This window comes from Pavona decussata, unplaced genomic scaffold, assembly GCF_977016875.1.
Source record: "Pavona decussata unplaced genomic scaffold, jaPavDecu1.1 SCAFFOLD_185, whole genome shotgun sequence".
Classification (NCBI taxonomy): Eukaryota; Metazoa; Cnidaria; class Anthozoa; order Scleractinia; family Agariciidae; genus Pavona; species Pavona decussata.
In genome coordinates this window covers 478,541-498,703 of record NW_028145594.1, presented here as the reverse complement: position 1 = coordinate 498,703, position 20,163 = coordinate 478,541, and the positions used below count along the sequence as shown (strand labels likewise).

Below are 20,163 nucleotides of genomic sequence, written 5' to 3'. Positions count from 1 at the left end.
CAATTTTTTCCGCATGTGCTAACAAACTACCCTTAAAGGCCACTTCCCCCCCCACCCCCCCCCCCCCCAGTACATTGTATCAAAGGAGCCCTCCATCCAATTGTTATTTTCTGAGCAGAATTTGAATTGATTTCAAGAATCTGTATGCAAGTTCATTGTGTGCATGAATAACACAAGTTTGTGATACTTTTCAGATGTCAAGTTGCGCTCCCATGGCAATTGGTGAAAACCAACAAGGTGAAATTTTTTTATTTTGAAAGTAATTAAAAACGAAAATTTTTATGTCATGTATGGTTAACTATTTTTTTACACGTTCTTATCCTTTTTACAATAATTTGGTCTTAATTGATTGGTTAAATTAACTTTTTTCTGCATGTGCTTATGCCTTTTTACAATATTTATTGGTCTTAATTGATTGGTTAAATTAACTTTTTTTACATTTGCTCATGCCTTTTTACAATATTTATTGGTCTTAATTGATTTGTTAAATTAACTTTTTTTTACATGTGCTTATGCCTTTTTATAATTTGATGGAACCAAGATTTCCTATCCGACTATGAGGAGCCTGAATCACAGAACTTGTCCAATACTGCACATCTATCTTCTGTGAAAGACTCGCAAGGTGCACAATTAATTATTGGCAATGATGTATGGATGAATACAACGTCAGATCAACCTTTAGGATCCAACTTAAACTTAAGCCGTGCTCCTTTGACAGACAGTTCAGATACCACTTTTGTATTTCCTGGAGGCCAGGGAGAGGTAAGTACTTTAATTTTCTTATTGGCCAGTGAAATTGTTGGATGAATAATTATTTTTAAGGAAGATGGCTGCTTTTGTTACTGCGCATACATTCTGCGCATCTTGAGATTCATATACTCGGGTGTCCTATGGGTGGTGCCTTACTGAACACAGGGATATTTTTGCCTGGTTTAAAACTATGCAGAGAGAACAAAACTTAGGAAGTGCTCTTGGTATCCAAAAAGGAAATTGGTGGTAACCGAGCATTTTTCAGAGATAATATAATTATTGTTACCAATTTAGAAAAAAAAAAAACATCAAATTTGCTTTGTATTGTAGAATAATTGTGGCTTAATTATCTCTTATAAATGCCCTGCTACCCGCAATTTCTTTCTGGATTCCAGTACCTCCTTTTTCCCCAGTGCCATTAGCTGTGCAAAAATACTTCTATATCAGAAGGCACCGTCCTTAAGGTAATGAAAAAATGTGTGCACTACTTTATTGTATCAAAAACGCCTTTTTGTGGGCAGGTTCTGTTGTGGATAAATAAAACTTGAAAACTTGCTGTGCTTTTTTGTTTGCATAATAATCTGTATTATGCAAATTATGGTACATAAAGTTGCCTGGCACAGAAGTTGTAAATTATAATAATTTAATATTACTAATTTTAATAATTAAATTTCCACCTCAGAGAATTGATTTTTTTGTTGACTTAAGGTTTGAAAAAAGGTTTATATTAGCCAGTGGTGTGCACAGTATATCTAAAGCAAAATGACAATCATCGCTTCCTACATGTAATTTCAAATCCATTTTTTATAATAAAAAAAAGTGACATGTTTAGGAAGAACCTTCAGAGTTGACTCTGTCTGTTTTCAGGCATGGCTTATCTTAAATTAAAGGACCATGTTCTGGCAAGGAAGATTCACTGTGGACAAACACTATATTGGGGTCATTTTCTGTAATACAGAAATTATGTGATTTTGTTGAGTGTACAACAATCCCGCTATGTCATTCTAATTTTGATGTAATGTTCACTTCTGTTGTTTTCAAAAGTTTGTTGGATAGTCCAACATTTGTTACCCACTATTATTCTTGTATATTTGGAGGTGTTATGATGTGCCTAAACAGAGGCATATCAAACTCATTTCCCTTTTTAATTAGGGTGTTTGCTTAGATTCTGCCAAACAAGCCAAAAGAAGGTCAAACCAATAGTATATTTCCTAAACACCATGAGCAGAAGAATTACTTTTTTTAGGCTGATTCCTGGTCAAATAACAGTGAATTATCATTGAAGTTCCTTAATGAACTGATTTTAAATCTGTGACAACCTGTAGTTGTAGTCCTGTGCATATTTTCATCTTTATGCGGCCTCACAGTTCATAACTTTCAAAATCAACTGTATTATCCTTGTCTAGTTATTAGGTTAATATTTCACCACTATTTTAGAAACTTTAGAATCAATTAACTTGCTATGTTGTAATTGACTCAAACCTTAATGATGAATTTTATGTCAAAACAAAGGTTATTTATTAATGTTTATAAATCTTGTGGTACATTATTTTGCAGTAGGACTAGGCATTCGATCATAAGTTAATGACAGTTGACAGTTTTTATCAGCCCCCTTGTGGTTTTTAGCTTGGTCACATTTTTAAACATATGATTAAAAATGTACTGAATTGAAGTCACTCAAGCCAACTCCAGAAATTATAAAAATGCCATACCTAAATCCAGTCAGAGTTGCTCAACATATGTGTTTATAGGGTGGTACATTTGGGAAAGAAATCCTACTTTGGGAGAAAATGGAAATATTATGCCCAAAATAGTGACATTTCACCAGATGTCTGCATTAATACTCAAAATGATAGTGGCAAATGCAGCATTGAGTTTGAAGGAATGAAGATTACAATTGCCATGTTGTTTGGCTAACAATGTCAACCATAAGGATATGAAAGGATAGACAATCTCCTGTGGTTTTAAGAAATAGTGATAATGATGGTATAACTGTGGTATGCCATATCAGTGTCATTATTGTTTGCAGTAATTTCTTTTGTTCTCATTTGATAGGCATCTGACAGTTCTCAAGAAGGCAGTTTCTCTCCGACTGTTGATTTTTTTTCCACAAGTGGAATATCAGGAAGTGATCATGATTGCTTAGAGTTAGAAGGTAAGAAATTTTCAAGTCTGTATCTAGTGGAATTCATAAAGCAAAGTGGTGTTAGTGTAAGGTGGAGACTTTAGCACTGAGCAGCTGGATTAATTTACAACTTAGTTCATAAAGTGGGTAAGAATTGCATGAGCCTAAATTACTGAAGTGACAAATTTTACTTGTGGAAAGAAATAGGTTGCTGGATTCAAGACTTTGCATGTGGGGTATATATAGAAATGGGATTTCATTGATAATTTAACTTACATTTTTCTACAAACTTTGGTTATTGCTTGTACAAGTCCACCTGCGAAAACAAGTTTTGCACAAATGTAGTATTTCCCTGTTCCAAAAATTTGTTTGCAACATTTTAACAGTCTGCTGGTTTAGTGTGATTTGGGGGGTGTATCGAAAATTCAGACCTCGAAAACTAAGACCTCAGACCCTAGAAAACTCAGACCATAGAAAACTCAGACCCCCTGGATGTCTCGAAAACTCAGACCCTAGAAAACCATCACGCAACACACCTCGACCTTATGCGGCTAAACAATTGAAGACAATCACATTTTGGATAAACTTGGCTTATACTCATAAAGAAACCAAGAATCGATGCCAATGTTTCGTATTATTTTCTTGATCAGTACAGATATCTACCACTGCGAGCTGTATTTCTTTTCTCTGCAGATTTTACGAACAGTAAACAAGTCGGCTTGCATCATCACGCAGTGTAAACTTGTTCTATTTTTGGGTCTGCGTTTTCGAGACATCCAGGGGGTCTGAGTTTTCGAGACACCTGGAGGGTCTGAGTTTTCTAGGGTCTGAGGTCTTAGTTTTGGAGGTCTGAGTTTTCGATACACCCGTGATTTGGGGGAGTAAAAACTCTCGGAAAACATTAAAAGGTGCGCTCAATATGGATCTTGATCACAACTACAAGCACTTATATTTCCTCTGCAAATCTGCTCTTTATGTTTCCTTTCTGTTTTGTTTCTTCAAATACTCTTATCATGGCATTTACACAATTTGCAGAAAATTGTTAATTTGACCCCATTTAATCTGAATTGGATTTGAGTACAGTGGAACATTGATTCAACAAAGTGCCATGGGACTATGGAAAGTGATTCATTATGATTATCAAGAGGTTGTTATATGGGTCTGCGAAATCTGCGAGCCAGCGAGCCATGCGAGCCACCGTGCGAGCCATGGGAGTCATGCGAGTCATGCGAGTCACGCGAGTCATGCGAGCCACAGTGCAAATGTTAAGAATTTTTATTTGTTTTATTTACATTCGCGTGAGAAAATTTTGGACGAATTTTTTTCTTTGTTTTTTTTTTTTTCGTTTTTTGTTATAATTTTGGAGAGAATTTTGCCCATTCAAAATCGCCCAAGATGCACAAAAAAATAAAAACATTACGCAAAAATTTATTAAGGTTCAAGACTTCAGAAAAAAAAAACCCGAGAAAAACATACAGCTGCACCGCTACTCGAATAGGTATCTATTGACACATGTCATTCATTGATATCCACGTGGAACTTCATTCAAGAAAAAAAAAAAAGAAAAGAAAAGAACAGCACCTCGATCTCCGTGTGTTGGCGTCAAGAGTAAATCGCGCCATTTTAACAGGTTTGGTCTTTAGTCGAGAATCAGAGTTATCAGAACTCTGTCGGTTGGCTGACTGCTGCATGTGGTTGTCCTTTCCCTTAGACAAGTCTTTCTTCAAAACTCGCCACTTGAGTGGCAGAGGCTGGTTTCGAGATAGCATTCGACCCACCAGCTGACGGCAAATGCTTCTGTTACGCTGATTCTTTTCAAATTGAATTTAGTGCGACAATATTGACTTCGCTCATCTTTGAGCACTCATTTATCATACCCTACAAGATTGGAATGACACTGACAATCAGTCCTGACGTGTCAATTACAGTCAACCCAGGTCGCGCGTGAACAGTATTTCCAAGAATAAAATGAACATTCGAATTTCTCTTTGTAATGTCCGACGTGTGAATGGAATGTTGGACATTTCTCTGGAAATCGTTCCGAAAAAGACGCATTAACTGAAAAAAAAAAAAAGATTCAAAATACTTGGGAAACAATTGTTATTCTTGAAATATTCAATTTTGCAGTGTAAAGAAAAATTCATAGCTTTACACTGTCAATAAGCTGGGAAAATTTATACGGGAACTCTGAAATTTTCAAAACTGACATGTAAATTTCAAAACTCCGTTCAAATTTCAAAAATATCGTTCACGCGTGACCTGGGTTGACTGTAACAAAAAACTGAAATATGATGGTTTGCGTTGTCCCACTGTAAGAATTAAATATTGCGATGTTATTCATCTTGTTCCGATGCTCTTGTTCTTGTTCTTATGTGAATGTTAAAATACAACAAATAAAAATTCTTAAATTTTATACTGTGGCTCGCATGACTCGCGTGACTCGCATGGCTCGCACGGCTCGCATGGCTCGCATGGCTCACACCTTGGCTCGCATGGCTCGCTGACTCGCAGATTTTTATCACTCTTGTTATATCGAGGTTCTGTTCATACGTTTGGAGAATATTGCTTGTTAAACTGAGGACTTTGTTATATAGAGGTTTGTTTTAATGGAGGTTCCACTGTAAATGAAAGTATAAAATTTAAGATCTTATTTATTAATTATAATTATTTATATTGTCTGTTGAGTTACCCTCCAATTCTTGTAAAATTGCACAGTTGGGACTATGTCAAGTGCAGTTGGGTAATAATATTCGAACCAAACGTGTGTACACGTATAAAACAGATCTGTGATCTTGCATGCTGATTTGAAAACTGTTTGGCTACATTTCAAAGTTTCATGAGTTTTTGAAAGTGATTGCATTAATTTGGATACATTGAATGTTACAAGACAATAATTATTAAGAGTGCATTGATTTATATTAAGCTTAAAGATTATGGTGTCCTTTTGGTTGAAAGTACATGCACAGACTAGGAAAGGGTAAGCATATTTAGCAAGCATTTCCGTGGCGTTTTATGCATTTTTCGCTGTTTGGACACTTGAAAATTGGGATGAGAGCGACCGTTTCTAATTCACTCTCATCCCAATATCTGCGTGGTCAAAGAGTAAAAACGTACAAAACCCCAACTGACATAAACACTTGCTGCACAGGCCAGGAAAGCGAGTTTTGCCCTCAGAAAACAACATCAATGCCTTGTTTAGCACTTCTTAGAAAACTCTGCTCTAAATGCGAATGGATCCACTTGTTTCTTTTTCCATATTTTAAGTTGCTTACTGGGAAATATTATTGTTAATTTCATGATACCAGAACTAGAATCCTCAAGATGCCTAACCAGAATCTTTTACGGATTTTAAAAAACCATGCATTTTGTGAAACAATGTTAATTTTCCAAATAAGACCTACAAATTCATTTCCATAACCAGTCATGTGTTTCCTATGTTTTAAACTTATTCCTAATACTTTTGAATATTATGTTTTGCTCCTGTGATGTAAATGCTCCTTTGAATGAAATGAAAACAAAATCTATCTCCTTAAAGATGAGCAAATTTTTTCTAAAATTTACAAGATCTTGAAGACTCACTAGCTATAATTATATAGCCATCACCAGTAAATTTGCAATGACAAGCTGCATGGTGAAATTATTTGAAATTAAGTGTTTCTTTTGAAGATTTGAAGTCCCATTAACAATACAACAACAACTTTATATAAGTGTCAATATTTTTAGCTTATATGCTGTAGGTTGCACACGTTACTGGGTAAAACCCTCGCGTCCAAAGACAAACATGTTCCATGCTCTAAGACTATATATCAATTTTCTTATTTGCTTGATGCAGAATACTGCAGTCATTCATAATCACACGTGTTTAATGCAGAGCAATTTTTGCACTACAAAATTGCCACCATAAGTTAAGGTAGCTAGCAGCAGCCATGACTCTTCTGAAACAAGTGTGTTTTGATGTGACACCCAAGATACAGTGACAGAGATGGAAGAGAGAAGTGGCAGCGTTATTTTGTTCATGTTATGTTACATAAGTATTACTGTGTATATTCAGTTGAGAGAATACCAGATGCATGGTGTGAGTGCTGTGTAGCTAGTGTTGAGGTGGGGGAGCAAAAGCTTGATGTCTGGAATAAAGACAATTAAAATTGGCTAAACCTAGAACTGCTGTAGAAAGATGGATAAACTGTTCAAATGGTGTTAACTGATATAACTTTATTTAAATATTTATCCTTGTTGTTTGTGACTGCAAACTAAGTAAGGTCTAGCTAACCGCCAAATTAAGAAGGGCACTGGTGCACAGTCTCAATGCTCTTACAAATTATCATAGAAGTTAGCTGAAGTTTAATTTGTTAATTATTAAAAGAATTTTTACTTGTCACTAACATGATACCATGTATTTTTCTAATATAATCAAGATGACTTCATTCATAGCAGCATAAAGTTTAATGTGAAAATAACTCCAAGTGAGGTTACTCTGCAGGTAATCTTAATATTGATAATCATATTGTAAATATGTTGCTTTGATTTGTCAATGTATGTAGTGAGTCAGGATTGTCTTGTTAATTAATTGAGTATAGTTTATTACAGTTTTGATGTTGCATTTGTCATATTTGAATCAATGGAGAAATAGTAAAGTCGTAAATTCAATGCAAATGATTTGAAGATTCAATCCCTGCAGCCTAACGTATATTTATGTGACGTAACTTAGGACTCTGGGATTGACTTGAACAACCTCATTCTCAGGGTTCTCTCTCTTCCACCCACAAGAAAGGACCCTCAGGTTGTGGCTGGTCACGTGATTGCCCATGACAAACTTGCCCCCAGAAGAATAATTATTATAGATGGTCAGAATATTCTTAATAGTCTTCCTACTGCTATCTTGGTCTAGCAAAGTGCCATGACTGTCTGGCAAGACAACAAGGGGCCAAAACTACCAGGCAGGGAAGCTCCTGGGGGAAGGGGGGGAGAGATACCCTTGTAAAAGTGAAGGGGGTGCTTGTTGGAAATTTTGGAGAGAACTCCTAAAAGGTACCAGAATTCTGTTTGGTTGGTTTTGGTGCAAACAATTTTTTACCCCTAAAGCGGCCTTCACATGGCAAACTAAAGTTGGCAAACTCGTGTTGGCGAACTTCAAAAAGTTGGCAAACTCGTGCCTTCACACGTCAAACTCGCATCAAATCACAACACGCTAAATTTGCAACATACCCGTCGCAGTGCAGTGGCACTCACGAAGAGTTGCCGCTTGTGTCTTGGTCCTATTGTATGTTATTCGCCGAAGAAGAAACAGAAAGCACTGGAAGAATAGAAAGGTTTGGACAAAACCTTACACCAGTAGAAATCCCACCCTTTACTTACCGCCTTTTAACCCTGGTTTCTCCGCTAGTTCCTCCATTTTCTTCTGCTTGTTTTTTGTGTCTTTATACGCTGCAGACGAAACGACCCACAGATCTGGACAGTTTTGAACTTCCTCGATGAATTGAAAAGTTGCATGTTCGTCTACACGTCCGTCCACCATTTTGTGAAGTGCCACTCAAATCACGGGAATAGAGTGCGTGTTTTGATTGGTTGACAGTCACCAACACATGTTTACCAACCGTTCACACGTCAAATACAAGTTTACCAACACGAAAAAGTTGGTGAAAAAGTTGGCAAGAATAGAGGAAAGTTCTATTTGTCGCCAACAGTTTGCCAACGTGTTTGCCGACTGTTTTTGTGCCGTCCACACACACCAACTTGAGTTTGCCAACACAAGTTTGCCAACTTTAGTTTGCCGTGTAAAGGCCGCTTAAGAGGTACCAAATCAGTTCACTGACATTTGCTTCTTTGGCTCAATACCCTGAAAGGTACCACCATACCTCTGACAAAAGTCATTTTAGATGTTAGTACCCTAAGGGGTACCAAAGCAGGAATTTTAACTCCCAAAAGGTACGACAATCACCCCTGTCACTTTTATATGGGGGTGCCTCCCCCCCCCCCCCCCCCCTCTGGGCAGCTCTTGGGGGAGCTCTACTTAGAATTCTCCAAAGAAGACTGTGAGAAAATCAGAAGAGCCTTGCACCACTTGCTCTAATTTCTCGGGTGGATAATGGAGCCAATAATAGAAGTACATACATACACACATACATGTACGTACGTACATACATACACTTATTTACTGGAATTTCAGAGTACCTTGCAGAAGCTTATATCTTCGAGAACACAAAAATACAGCAAAATGTTGGAGAAATACATTATGCACACAAAAGAGACTAGTATTTACAAATATCTCTATTATTAGAAAATCACCCACAGCAATAGGTGAAGAAACAACTTTTAAGTTCAAGTCTGTATTAAAATCTCTAATGGGTACAAATAAAGAGCTTGTTTGTATCAGGAAAATTTGCACTCTAAGGAAGATATCAGATTGCAGAAATTTTTGTACAAGTTCAATGCACCTGGCAAATATAGAGCTCCCCTCTCCCCCAATTGGTTGTGAAGGCCCCCATGCTAATGTTGGTAACTATGTGCAAAAGAATCGCTTGCTTCTTTATAATATGTGGTGACTGTCTTCAGTGTAGTTTTAGTCAGCTCCAGGAAAGTAACAAGGAGTAGGACAGGTAATAGTTGTACAGTTGACATTCCACTATAGACAGTGACAGGGATTGCCCTGATCATACCTGTCATCAATTCAAAACCAATGGCAGGAATTTTTGACATTTTGTAATTAGAAGCACAAGCAGTGGTGAACTAATTAGAACTCTGAAGTATAACTAAAAAAAAAACAGGTTGGGTGCAACCTTTTAAATGTGAAATATTCTTTGCAATCCCTTCCTTTTAAAGATCGATACTCATCCTTAAAAAAATGTTTGTTTTTGTCAGGGTCACACATTGTGTAAGTTCACATTTACTCCAAATCTCCCCAGAGGAATTGAATCAGGGTCAGCTGAATTTAAAGATTTAGAGACTGTTGCGGTGGATCGGCATAAGGAAAAGTTCATGATGGGAGAGAAGATTCCAGGTATGTATATGTATGGTTATGCTACCACTTATAAACACAGACACACTAAATTTATGTCACTGTTCCTCAAAAATGCATCCTAACTGCAGTTTAATGCATCTAAATTTAAAAAAAATGCCATGAAGCAAAACAAACTAGTGACTCAAAACTTTGTCTTGCAGCTGATTTGTCCTGAAACAACCTTACTTTACTCTCCAACACTAATACCTGAGGGGTATACAACCCATGCTAGACTGGACAAAAGTATCAGATGGCATAGAAATTAATTTATTTTGAATAGCCAACCAATTTTGGCAGTTATTGTGCAGTTTTAATAGCGCCACCCAGGAGTAAATCTATTCTGTTCAAAACAAAATAATAATAATAATAATAATAATAATAATAATAACTTTATTATTGTGTCACAAAAGGAATGTAGCTGAGGGGAGAAGTCCCCTCTACTAATAGTGGACACCTAATAGTGGACAACCAACCTCACAAGTAAGGAAGAGATTGACGAAAAAACGTTTTTGTAAAGTTTTTGTAAAGCCTTTTATAAGTAAAAAATTATTCAGATAAGCCTTTGTTTACGGCTGAAAAACGAATGTGTACAAATTGCGAGTCAATTTTAAAGCAAATTTTGTTGACCTGTGCAGAGCACGTTTTATAAAAGTTCCGTGAAAACTGTTTGGAATGTAAGGAATCAGATGGTTAGAATAGTTTTTCAATACAATTCACAATCAAACCTGTAATTTTTTGTGGATTCCTAGAAGGGCTCAAACATTTGTGAGAAATTCCACAGCTTCAAGTGATGATTTGTGATTTGTGATGGCCGGTTCCTCTTTGTTTTGAGAAAACTACAATGTATCCTCGAAGCATGATTTCTTCTCTTTGAAGTCTTGATTTCCATTGTTTAAATTAGATTTTATCAACAGATCAGTAAAATATTGTTTATGGGACGTGACTCTCATGAGCTACTCGTTCTCAGTGAGCCATTCATGGCGTGTTTTTATCAATGGACCTACTGTGCAGTCGTGCTTCCAAGGTCAGCAAAATCAATAGTTTCGTTGTAGCTTAACAAACAACATTATAGCTTTGTTGTTCTTAGCATAGTAACATTTATTTGCCTTGACTGAAAATATTGAGGTCTCATTTATAACTTGTAAGTACACGTGTAAAGCCAAGCTGCTGTATAGTGCAGCTTAAACTACTGGCTAAGTAAGCAGACACTGTCTAGCTATAGAAGTTCAAGCAAACTGTTCAAGGTTCAATTTGCAGTTTTGTTGTGCAGTGTAGTCAGTATTTGCTGTCAATTTGTCAAACGTTTTTCCTCTCACCCTCCCATTTAGAGATGGGTTGGTTGCATTCCTTGCCTTTAATAAACTACTCACTCCTGCATGTTGCAGCAAAGTCTTTGCGGCGACTTCCCTCAAGCTTGTTCGTGTCTTTGCTTTTGTTTAACCTCTGCTAACCAATACTCTCGTCTTATCAAGCACGTGCTATTTAGCATTCAGCTCGTAGTGCTGGGGAGATAAGTGAGGTTATTTTTGTCACACAAATCAGAAGGTGTATTGACTAACCTTCCGCACGGCAGTGTTCCCCTCAATAATATTATTAATAGCGCCATCTTGAGTCGTTATCTTGTTTGTCAAGTATTTTGCACGTACCTTTGAGCATATCGCAGTTGCGTTGCCTTCCTCAGTCCAGGAACAGTGACATTAGACTGTTTAAATAAACGGGAACCAGTAGATTGGAATTAAAGTGCTTATTTTTCTTCTTTTTTTTTAAATTGCAGCGTCACGAAAGGCTGGGTGGGTGACTGTGATACTAACGTCACAGAATGGCGATTATTTGGGAGAAACACATATCTTGTATAAGGATGAAGAGGCCGAAAAGATGCAACAACAAGAGAAAATGAGGGAACAAGTAGAGAAAGAGGTTAAACAACGACTTGTTCAGAAACCAGAACTACTGATTGATCTTTTGAAGGAGTCCATCAGCTGTTTGGGTGGCAACTCTGAAAAAGGTATTGGTAGATAAATTTTGGAAACCAACTTAACAGATTGTTCAGGTGTGTTAATGTAGAACACTTACTCACGTGGGGCAACTTGAGAACGATCTGTCTCAGTCAATGAGGAAAAAATTTAACACAAAAATTCAGTGATGAGAAAGGGTAATTTCAGAACAAGTTTGAACAGTTGTAATAATTTGCCTGGAACAACAGCGAAAAATTAAGGCTTCCTTAGGCCTCGTTCAGACTAGGTGCCGGTTCCCGGTTCTCAGGCACGGGCACTAGTCTGAACAGAGCTATTTGTCGGTGCCCGAGCAAAAATCTGGGCACTGTTCCCGGGCACGGGCACTACCTCCAAAGGTAGTACTCGGGCACCGTTCCTGGGCACGGGCACTGGTGTGAACAAGATTTTGTCAGGTCCCACCTTTTTACCTCATGCCTCCTTACGATACAGCAAACAAAATGGCGGGCGCTAAATTGACGAAGGAGAACACGATTGCTTCTTGGGTACGAAGGAGTGTGAACGTCGTCCTTTTTAGTACCCGGGCACAGAGCTCTGGTACGGGCACCTAGTCTGAACAGGGCCTTAGACAACAAGAACACTTGTATAATCTAGTTCAAGATTCTTTATTGGTCTGTTTAATTTTGCCTAAAGAAGAGCTTCAAAATAGCATTTTGTGTCTTTCTCTTAGGATCTACTGAAGCACTTCAAGTGTTACAACTCTTAGTTTACACAGCAGCAAAAACTGGTGCTCAGCAATTTATAGAAATGATATTCACAACGTCAGCTGCAAGAGTAGTCTTCGATGCCTACAAGGACAGGACACCATTGCCAGAGGTTGTTGCGAGAAATAATGGTCATCAAGAGACTGCACATTACCTCGAAGAGATAACTACTCGGTATTTGTTTGATGTTGTCATTGTTTTAAGCTTTTTTAGGGTGAATTATAAGAACGAGTAAATGATACAAAGTAATAAAAGTTTAGCACCACATAGCAACCAAGTTATGTTACCAATGGGATACTGTAATGAGACCTTAAAGCTTAAATCGAATGTCTTGTGATTATGCTGACCACAAAAAGTTTTGGTTTGTTTTCTTAATTGCTTTCCTCACTGTGCAAGTTCTCATCCTTTTAAAACTACGAGGCTCTTTAGTTTTCATAGCTTTCAGCAATTGCTTACATTACATATACTTGATTGAATTGTGCAGTCTCAGTTCATCCGACTTCTCAGCATGATAAAACATCCCTTGGCTGGTAGAAACGCAGTCAAGTACTATTCAAAGAAATCCAGATAAAGTGGGTAAACATTCATTTGGTGAACGTTGTGGCCTGTCGGAATGGAACTCCCTTGTTTCTAGTTGAAGACAATCAATGGTTTCATTTTAAGTGTGGAATGCTGTTCCTGTCTTCATGCATTTAATCTAAGTAACAACTATTTCAGATAAAAATATGGGTTGTTAAGATGATCCACAAGTAGTCACACTTTGATGAACATCTATATGTTACCAAAGTCTGAAAATATATCCACTGAAAGGGGTCGACGTTATGCTGCAAAAAATTTCCCAATTCTTATTGGCATGAGCAATTGTCTTTATTTTTAAAGACCACATTTACTGTACATGTAAGTGAACACTTTTTTTAGTGGACTGCTAATAGCATGATGTCTGATCTTACGTCAACGTTTTTTTTTTTGACATGACAGATTTTCTGAAAAGATGCCACATGTTTCAAAAGGCTCCCTTACAATTGATTGGTCAGAAATTGTACCAGCTGTTGATGAACTCCAAAGGCAACTCAGTAAGTACTGGCATGAATGTGATATGTTAATCGGTCATGTTTTCAGCCACCATCTTACATTCGCAGTCCTGTTCCTACTTTGTTCACTTGCTCTAACTCTGCCCAGTTATCTAATTCATGATGGCTACGTGAATGGTAATTTAGCGGCTGTTCACCCACAAAATACACCTGCACAACATGCTAAATAAGTACCCAACAATGGACATTTTTTCTTTTGTTTTCCTGTAGTCATTGCAATTTGATTGATCATATAACCAGTAAAACTTACCTTTAGAAGTATGCTTAATCTGAAGTGACGTGTGATTTAGACCAAAAATGGCAAAGTTATTTCAATAAATCAAAGGTGAATTTCCTTAGAGGCTTGCAAAATTCTAGATATATTTAAAGGCCACATCTCAATTACCTGTTTTGGAAAGTGTAAAAACTGTTTTAAAGAACCTTTTCGAGAATCCCCACGACAAACAACAGATTTTGACTCTACCAAAACAAACTGATTGGTTTCTAAAACAGTAGACTGTGAGCAGTCTCTCTTTTTCAGTATGAACAAGTTGTGCAGAGGTCGTTTGGCTATCTTTTTTTTTTTTTTCACCTATAAGCCAAGCACTCAGGACAGTTGTAGATCGTAAACAAATGTATTACCTGGTAAAGAAAAATTCGAGAAAGGTGGGGTTCAAGCCAACATTTCTCAGGCGCTGCTTCAAATATCTAAAGCAGACGAACCTAATGGCTCCCCCAGTAATTCTTGAGATGCAATGTTTTCAGAATAATATGGATGAGTTGCTGTATTGTACAGACCTTGAAAAATACGATAAAGCACGGCAGTACATGCAGTGACAAAACAGATTTTTGACATACAAACGAAAGCTCGATTCTATACCTGAAGCAACAAAAACAGTCAAAGAGGAACATATGTTTGCTACTCCTCTGGTAAATAAAACTACCCCAATGCCAATATCAGTAACCCAAATGGCACCCTCTTCTCCCCTAACTGCCATGGCAGTTGCACCAACCTTAGCTCCATCAGTTTACCACCACCTCCCACAGTGGAACTGATGTTTCCACCTTAAAAGCGAAAACAGCTTCGAATCCTGCAACTAAAGAATAATTTTAATTAATAATTCTATGTAAACTGTTGTCAATCAATATGTATTATTATTATTGTTATTATTATTATTATTAGTAAATAAAGGCATGCACATAGAAAATTTAAGTAAATTATAATGTGACATGCATATGTAAATTTAAAGATTTTTGGATAAAAACCTGAAACCATCACAACATTTTATCAAACCCGGTGGCTACCTTTCAAAATTTATTTAAAAATTTCTAGCAAACCTTGAAACATGGATTGCATTTTAATTAATCTATAAAATATCTTGAGTTAAAATCACTGATACTGTGACGTTGTTACAGAAACTTAAACGGCATTGTTATTATATGTATTATTCAGTAAGTGACAGGCATACTCGGAAAAAAAATCCGAGTGCTCCTATCAGCAGTCGAACCCAAAGCTGCCGTTACGTGTTGAAACTTTTGGCTGAAACTTGTGTGCAACAGCGCTGCAAAACAAGTTTCAGCAGGCATTGCACCGTGTTACATGGTCAGTTTTGTGAAACTTTTTCGAACTTTCGTTGCGAGACAAGTTTTACGAAAAGTACAGGGTGTCCCAAAAGTTCGTTCCTCTATTTTAAATGGTTATATCTCAAGAACGCAGCTTTATTTCTATACACAATTTAAACAAAGCAATTATATTTCAACTAAGTACAAGTCTTCCAAGATTTAATATCCTGAGTGCCCCCCCCCCCCCTTATTTTTCATCACATTTTGAAGCATGGCATGGAATGCGATAAATCGTGCCGCGTAGATGGCTTGATGTTCTTCTAAGCTTGTCTCAGGCGCCTTTTTAGGTGATCCATGATGCTCCAAAGGTTCTCTACAGGGTTGAGATCTGGCGAATTGGCTGGCCATTCTGTCTTAGCGACGAAATTCTGCAGGGTTTTTACCGCACCATGCTTGGGTGGCCTTTGCCGTGTGTGCTGGTGCTCCGTCCTGTACCAGTGTCATCTGCTTGTTAGAGCTGAACAGTTTTTGCTTGTCTACAGCTTCTGTTGTACTTCTGCGGCGTAGCAGAGGCTTATTTTTCTTTCCTAAGGATGTTTTCGATGTAATAATCGGCAGTTGCAGTTCTCCCTTGGGGTACAAAATGAAGAGCAGTCAAGCCACGTCCGGTCATCCCACCCTGGATCATCCATTCTGAGCTGTTCTTAACTTCGTAAGCTGGCGGAACCTTGTCCTCTTGTGAGCCCCATACGATGTCATTTTTGGGGCTTGGAAGTTGAAAGAGGTATTTGGGGCATTCATTGGAAAATAAGAAATCCTCCCAATCTTCTGCCGTGAGATGTTTAAACGCCTTTGCGAATTTCAGACGCGCGGTTTGCTGCTTTGTACTGGCAAGAGGCTTCTTTGGCCGTCCAAGTGCCCTCCATCCTTGGTTTTTCATGTACCTCCAGAAAAGTCCTCTACTTCTGCAACGGCTCGCAACGGTCGCAGTGGTGAAAAAAACAAGAGTTTCACCAACACCACTTCGTGAAACTGGTCTCGTTCTTCGTTGCACTCAAGTTTCAACTAAAGGTTTCAACGTGTAATGGCGGCTTAAGACCTTCAGATTACTAGTTCAGATGCTACTGAGTGTTGACAATGAGCAGTCGTGCTGGGGCTAGCCTGTTGTGTTTATTGTTCCTATTGTCAAGAACGATGCTGAACTTAGTTATTTACGTATGAATGATTTACTTCGACTTTTTCTCGACCTAACTAGACACTTACCTCGGCAGAAACAGGGCTTAAATTTGCTGACCTTTTACTGCCCACAAGAACTGGACACCAGTACACTAGTTGAAAATGCACTCGATTGCCAAAGCGTTGACACCTAAAAAGCATAAACCGTGAACGATGAGACCCAATGGCTTTATGGGTATAAGTGTACTAAATCTGATAGAAACTGTCCAAGCTTTCCAAGTTGGCCAACATGGGCCAATTTGAGTGACTGATACAATTCGCGATTTGCCTAAGTTCAAAACAGGCAATTGATTATCGAAATGAGGTTATCGTTTAAAAACTACCCACAAATCCTTTGGGGCTCATCGTTCACGGTTTATGCTTTTTAGGTGTCAACGTTTTTGCAATCGAGTGTATATTGACATCCATAATTGTGAATGCCATTAAAAAACTTACTTGCCACAAGTCGACTTGTTTGAGCGATGTGTCCCGACGGCAAATGACGAACGTCTGGAGTAGTCAATGAGGGAACCAAAACCAACATTACATAAAGAGTATAGACGGCAATCGAGTGTATATTGACATCCATAATTGTGAATGCCATTAAAAAACTTACTTGCCACAAGTCGACTTGTTTGAGCGATGTGTCCCGACGGCAAATGACGAACGTCTCGAGTAGTCAACGAGGGAACCAAAACCAACATTACATAAAGAGTGTAGATGGAAAATAATATTGGAGAGTGCTGTAAGAAAGTCTATCAAAAACTACAACAGAAGACAACAAGGTTTCCTTTTCCTGTACTACACACTAGTGTATCTGTAAAATAGTTTAGGCTGCTACGTTCCATTTATGAAGCACTTGCTAATCAATCTGCTAATCTCTTTCAAAGTACTCCTTTTACTGGAATCACAAACATCAAGACTAAAATTTACTTGTTGGTCGTCAATCCAACGTGAACATTTCAGTCCTTGGATAGTACATGACCCTGATCCAGCAAACCCTCAAAAAAACCGCTAAATTATATAATAAAACACCAGCAGAATTTTCTCGGCTTTACTGCCTGTTGTGGTTTCTACCTGACTTTATTTATCCTGTGGATGCACCATCGTGTATGGTTTTTTTTTTCTTTTATGAGCAGTTGTTGTTAGCTTAGTTCTCAGTATGGGTACATCAATAATTAATGGGGCAGAGCTTTAGGTATTTGTGTATATTAAAATACAAGGTTTTTCAGTGGAACAAAATCAAGATGACATTTATTGTTTATCTTTTGACTTAACTGTTTCCTAAACAAACAGGTCGCAATGTTGAAGAAGAAAACAGTGAAGTTAAAGTCCCCGCCGATACAGACTACTTTGGGGATGTTGAAGTATCTTCCAGTGATTCGCCAGGGCTATCAAGGTCCAGTTCTGAAGATGGTATTTCAGAGACGTCATTTGAAGGTACTCCAGTTAGTTTAACATGGGTATCTTAATTGTGTAGTTGGGTGGCCCACTTTTGAGGTTATGGTGTCTTAACAAATTATAGTGAAAAGAAAAATATATATTATTTTTAAAGTTATTGTGGTTGAGGAAATTTTTGAGAAGACAAATCACCTTTGTTGGCATCGTGTTGGAGACTGGGCACAACGACCGGAAAAATAGAACCTATCCAGGGGAGTGCTCGTAAAGAACGCACTGACGAAAGTGTCATACCATTATCCCTTGGGCTACCAGAGTTAAACACTTTTGGTAATAGTAATTTTGCAGCCAATTAAAATCTCTCAGACAGTTGTTGGTGTACATTGATTATCTTACTCTTTTAATGACAATTGCTTTTAATAAAAATGTAAGAATTTGACTGGCAAGGTAGTAACATAAGTGACAACAAATTTTCTAATCAGAACTGATTGGAAAACAGGGCTTTAAATACTTTCAGTTGTTACTGCATATTGCTAACAATAAATATCCATGGCATTAGCCTTCTGGCCTCCTAAATACATTTTGCAAATTCTAGAACTTCAGGCATTTTTTTCTTTTTGTTTTTGTTTTTGTTTTTTTTTTTTGTCTCGTTTTATTCTCGGTTTTTTCCTTTCCGTCAATATAATTCGTGAAGGAATCTACAAGTGAACCTGGATTGATTATAGATGAACCAACCAATCTTATTTTCAAATCTCTGAAAATAAGGTAGTTTTGTTTAGTGTAGTTGTTATACACTACATTTCTGTAACGAGCCTATTGGTTTCCCATCAATGTCATGTGTCTAAATACAAGCTAACTTAAAAGGGTATTTGCAGAGAACGTTTGTGGTGTAGTTAACCTGCTTTAAGTTTCAACACGTCTCTTCATTCATTTACTTTTAACACGTATTGTTTTCCTTCCTTTTCCTTCATACAGAGACGAGGGAAAAGTCAGACAACTGTTTGATTGACACTTGTATAGAGCAAGTACACACGCCTGGGTGCGAGACTGTAACCAAGGAGCAAACTTCACAGCACAAAATTTCAAAGTTCCTTTTCAATGACCCAATCACATGTTTAAAGCATGGGCGGATGTCTTTTGTCATAAAGGACTTGTTTAGAAAAAAAGAAGTCAATAACAGCGTAAGGCATCAATCAAAACTCTTCCAGATTAAGAAAGGGCAAATTTTACAAGAGTTAGCAAGTCTCCATTGTCATGCATTTCCTGTCCTCTTGACTTTTGACAAGGAAAACATACCTCGTCATCTGAGCACAGTGGATGAAAGATTGGCCAGTTTCTTGGCTTCACGTGAAAGGTTTACACACCAGCCATCAATCTCTTTACGTAAGTTACATCTCCACCCAGCCATTATGGTGGAAAGCAGTCTTCTAAAAGACAAATGTGACCGCAAATTAAGTACTATGGAACCCCAGCAGCCGCAACTTTGTTCACCAAATTGGGGTAAGAAGTGACTGCAATATACTAAAAATCAACTTAGAGATCTCCCTTCAGTCTTATAAAATGTTATTTTTGCAGCTATCCTTTAGCAACAACAGTAAGCAGTGACAACATCACACACCCTTAAATATGAAAGGCTTCTATGAGCAACTTGTGAATGTGGTTGTTGCATTTGGGCGTCATTTGCACTAACTTTCTGAAGTCCTTTATTTTGTAATGTAGTTATTAATAAACGGATGCAACTAGTCAATAGCTGTAGGTATAAGCGCTGTTTTCACAATTTTCACAAAGTATTCTTTTTGTAAGTATTCTTTTTTTCATTAAGTTTTGTAAGACTAGCTTGCAAAACAGAATGACAGCATATCTTGCAAATCTGGCTGGAAAAAAAAAACATTGATTTAGTGACAATTTTTTTAACGATCATCATGTAAATCGACTGCAAATCGAAGACACCAGCCGTTCCTCGATATTTACGCCTGCTTGAACCAAATGTATTACTGTGCCACTCCAAACAGATGTTCCCAACCAATAATTTTGAGCCCTACATTCCCAAACATGGAATCGAAGGTTTATTTCATGAAATAAGCAAGGTTTTAAATGTGACAAGCCAATCTTAACAGTATGTCATCACAGTTCAAGACTATTTGCTCGATTGTGTGGCACCTGGGAAGCGAACTCGTTTCTTCGCTCACACTTATTGAGGTGACTGTCCAACTCGCCCTCTCCACTATACATTCCATCCAGATCATTGCTGATGGCATACACTCTCATTGATGCGGACTTCATATCGCAAGGTGGTTATGTCTCAGTTGAAATTATCGTCATTAAAGCT

General features: G+C 37.6%; 1 protein-coding gene across 4 annotated transcripts in view; it reads left to right on the top strand.

Moving 5' to 3' along the window:
* The window catches only part of LOC146462760 (uncharacterized), a 121,632-nt gene that overhangs the window by 28,967 nt on the left and 72,502 nt on the right, over nt 1–20,163 (top strand). For all 4 annotated transcript variants that reach the window (XM_085085230.1, XM_085085233.1, XM_085085229.1 and 1 more), the window contains exons 6-15: nt 195–237; nt 542–762; nt 2,806–2,905; nt 7,291–7,355; nt 9,734–9,872; nt 11,647–11,877; nt 12,555–12,762; nt 13,567–13,661; nt 17,733–17,876; nt 18,810–19,334. In XM_085085230.1, the coding sequence (XP_084941356.1) occupies nt 195–237; nt 542–762; nt 2,806–2,905; nt 7,291–7,355; nt 9,734–9,872; nt 11,647–11,877; nt 12,555–12,762; nt 13,567–13,661; nt 17,733–17,876; nt 18,810–19,334 (1,771 nt within the window). The remainder of the gene's footprint in view (nt 1–194; nt 238–541; nt 763–2,805; nt 2,906–7,290; nt 7,356–9,733; nt 9,873–11,646; nt 11,878–12,554; nt 12,763–13,566; nt 13,662–17,732; nt 17,877–18,809; nt 19,335–20,163) is intronic.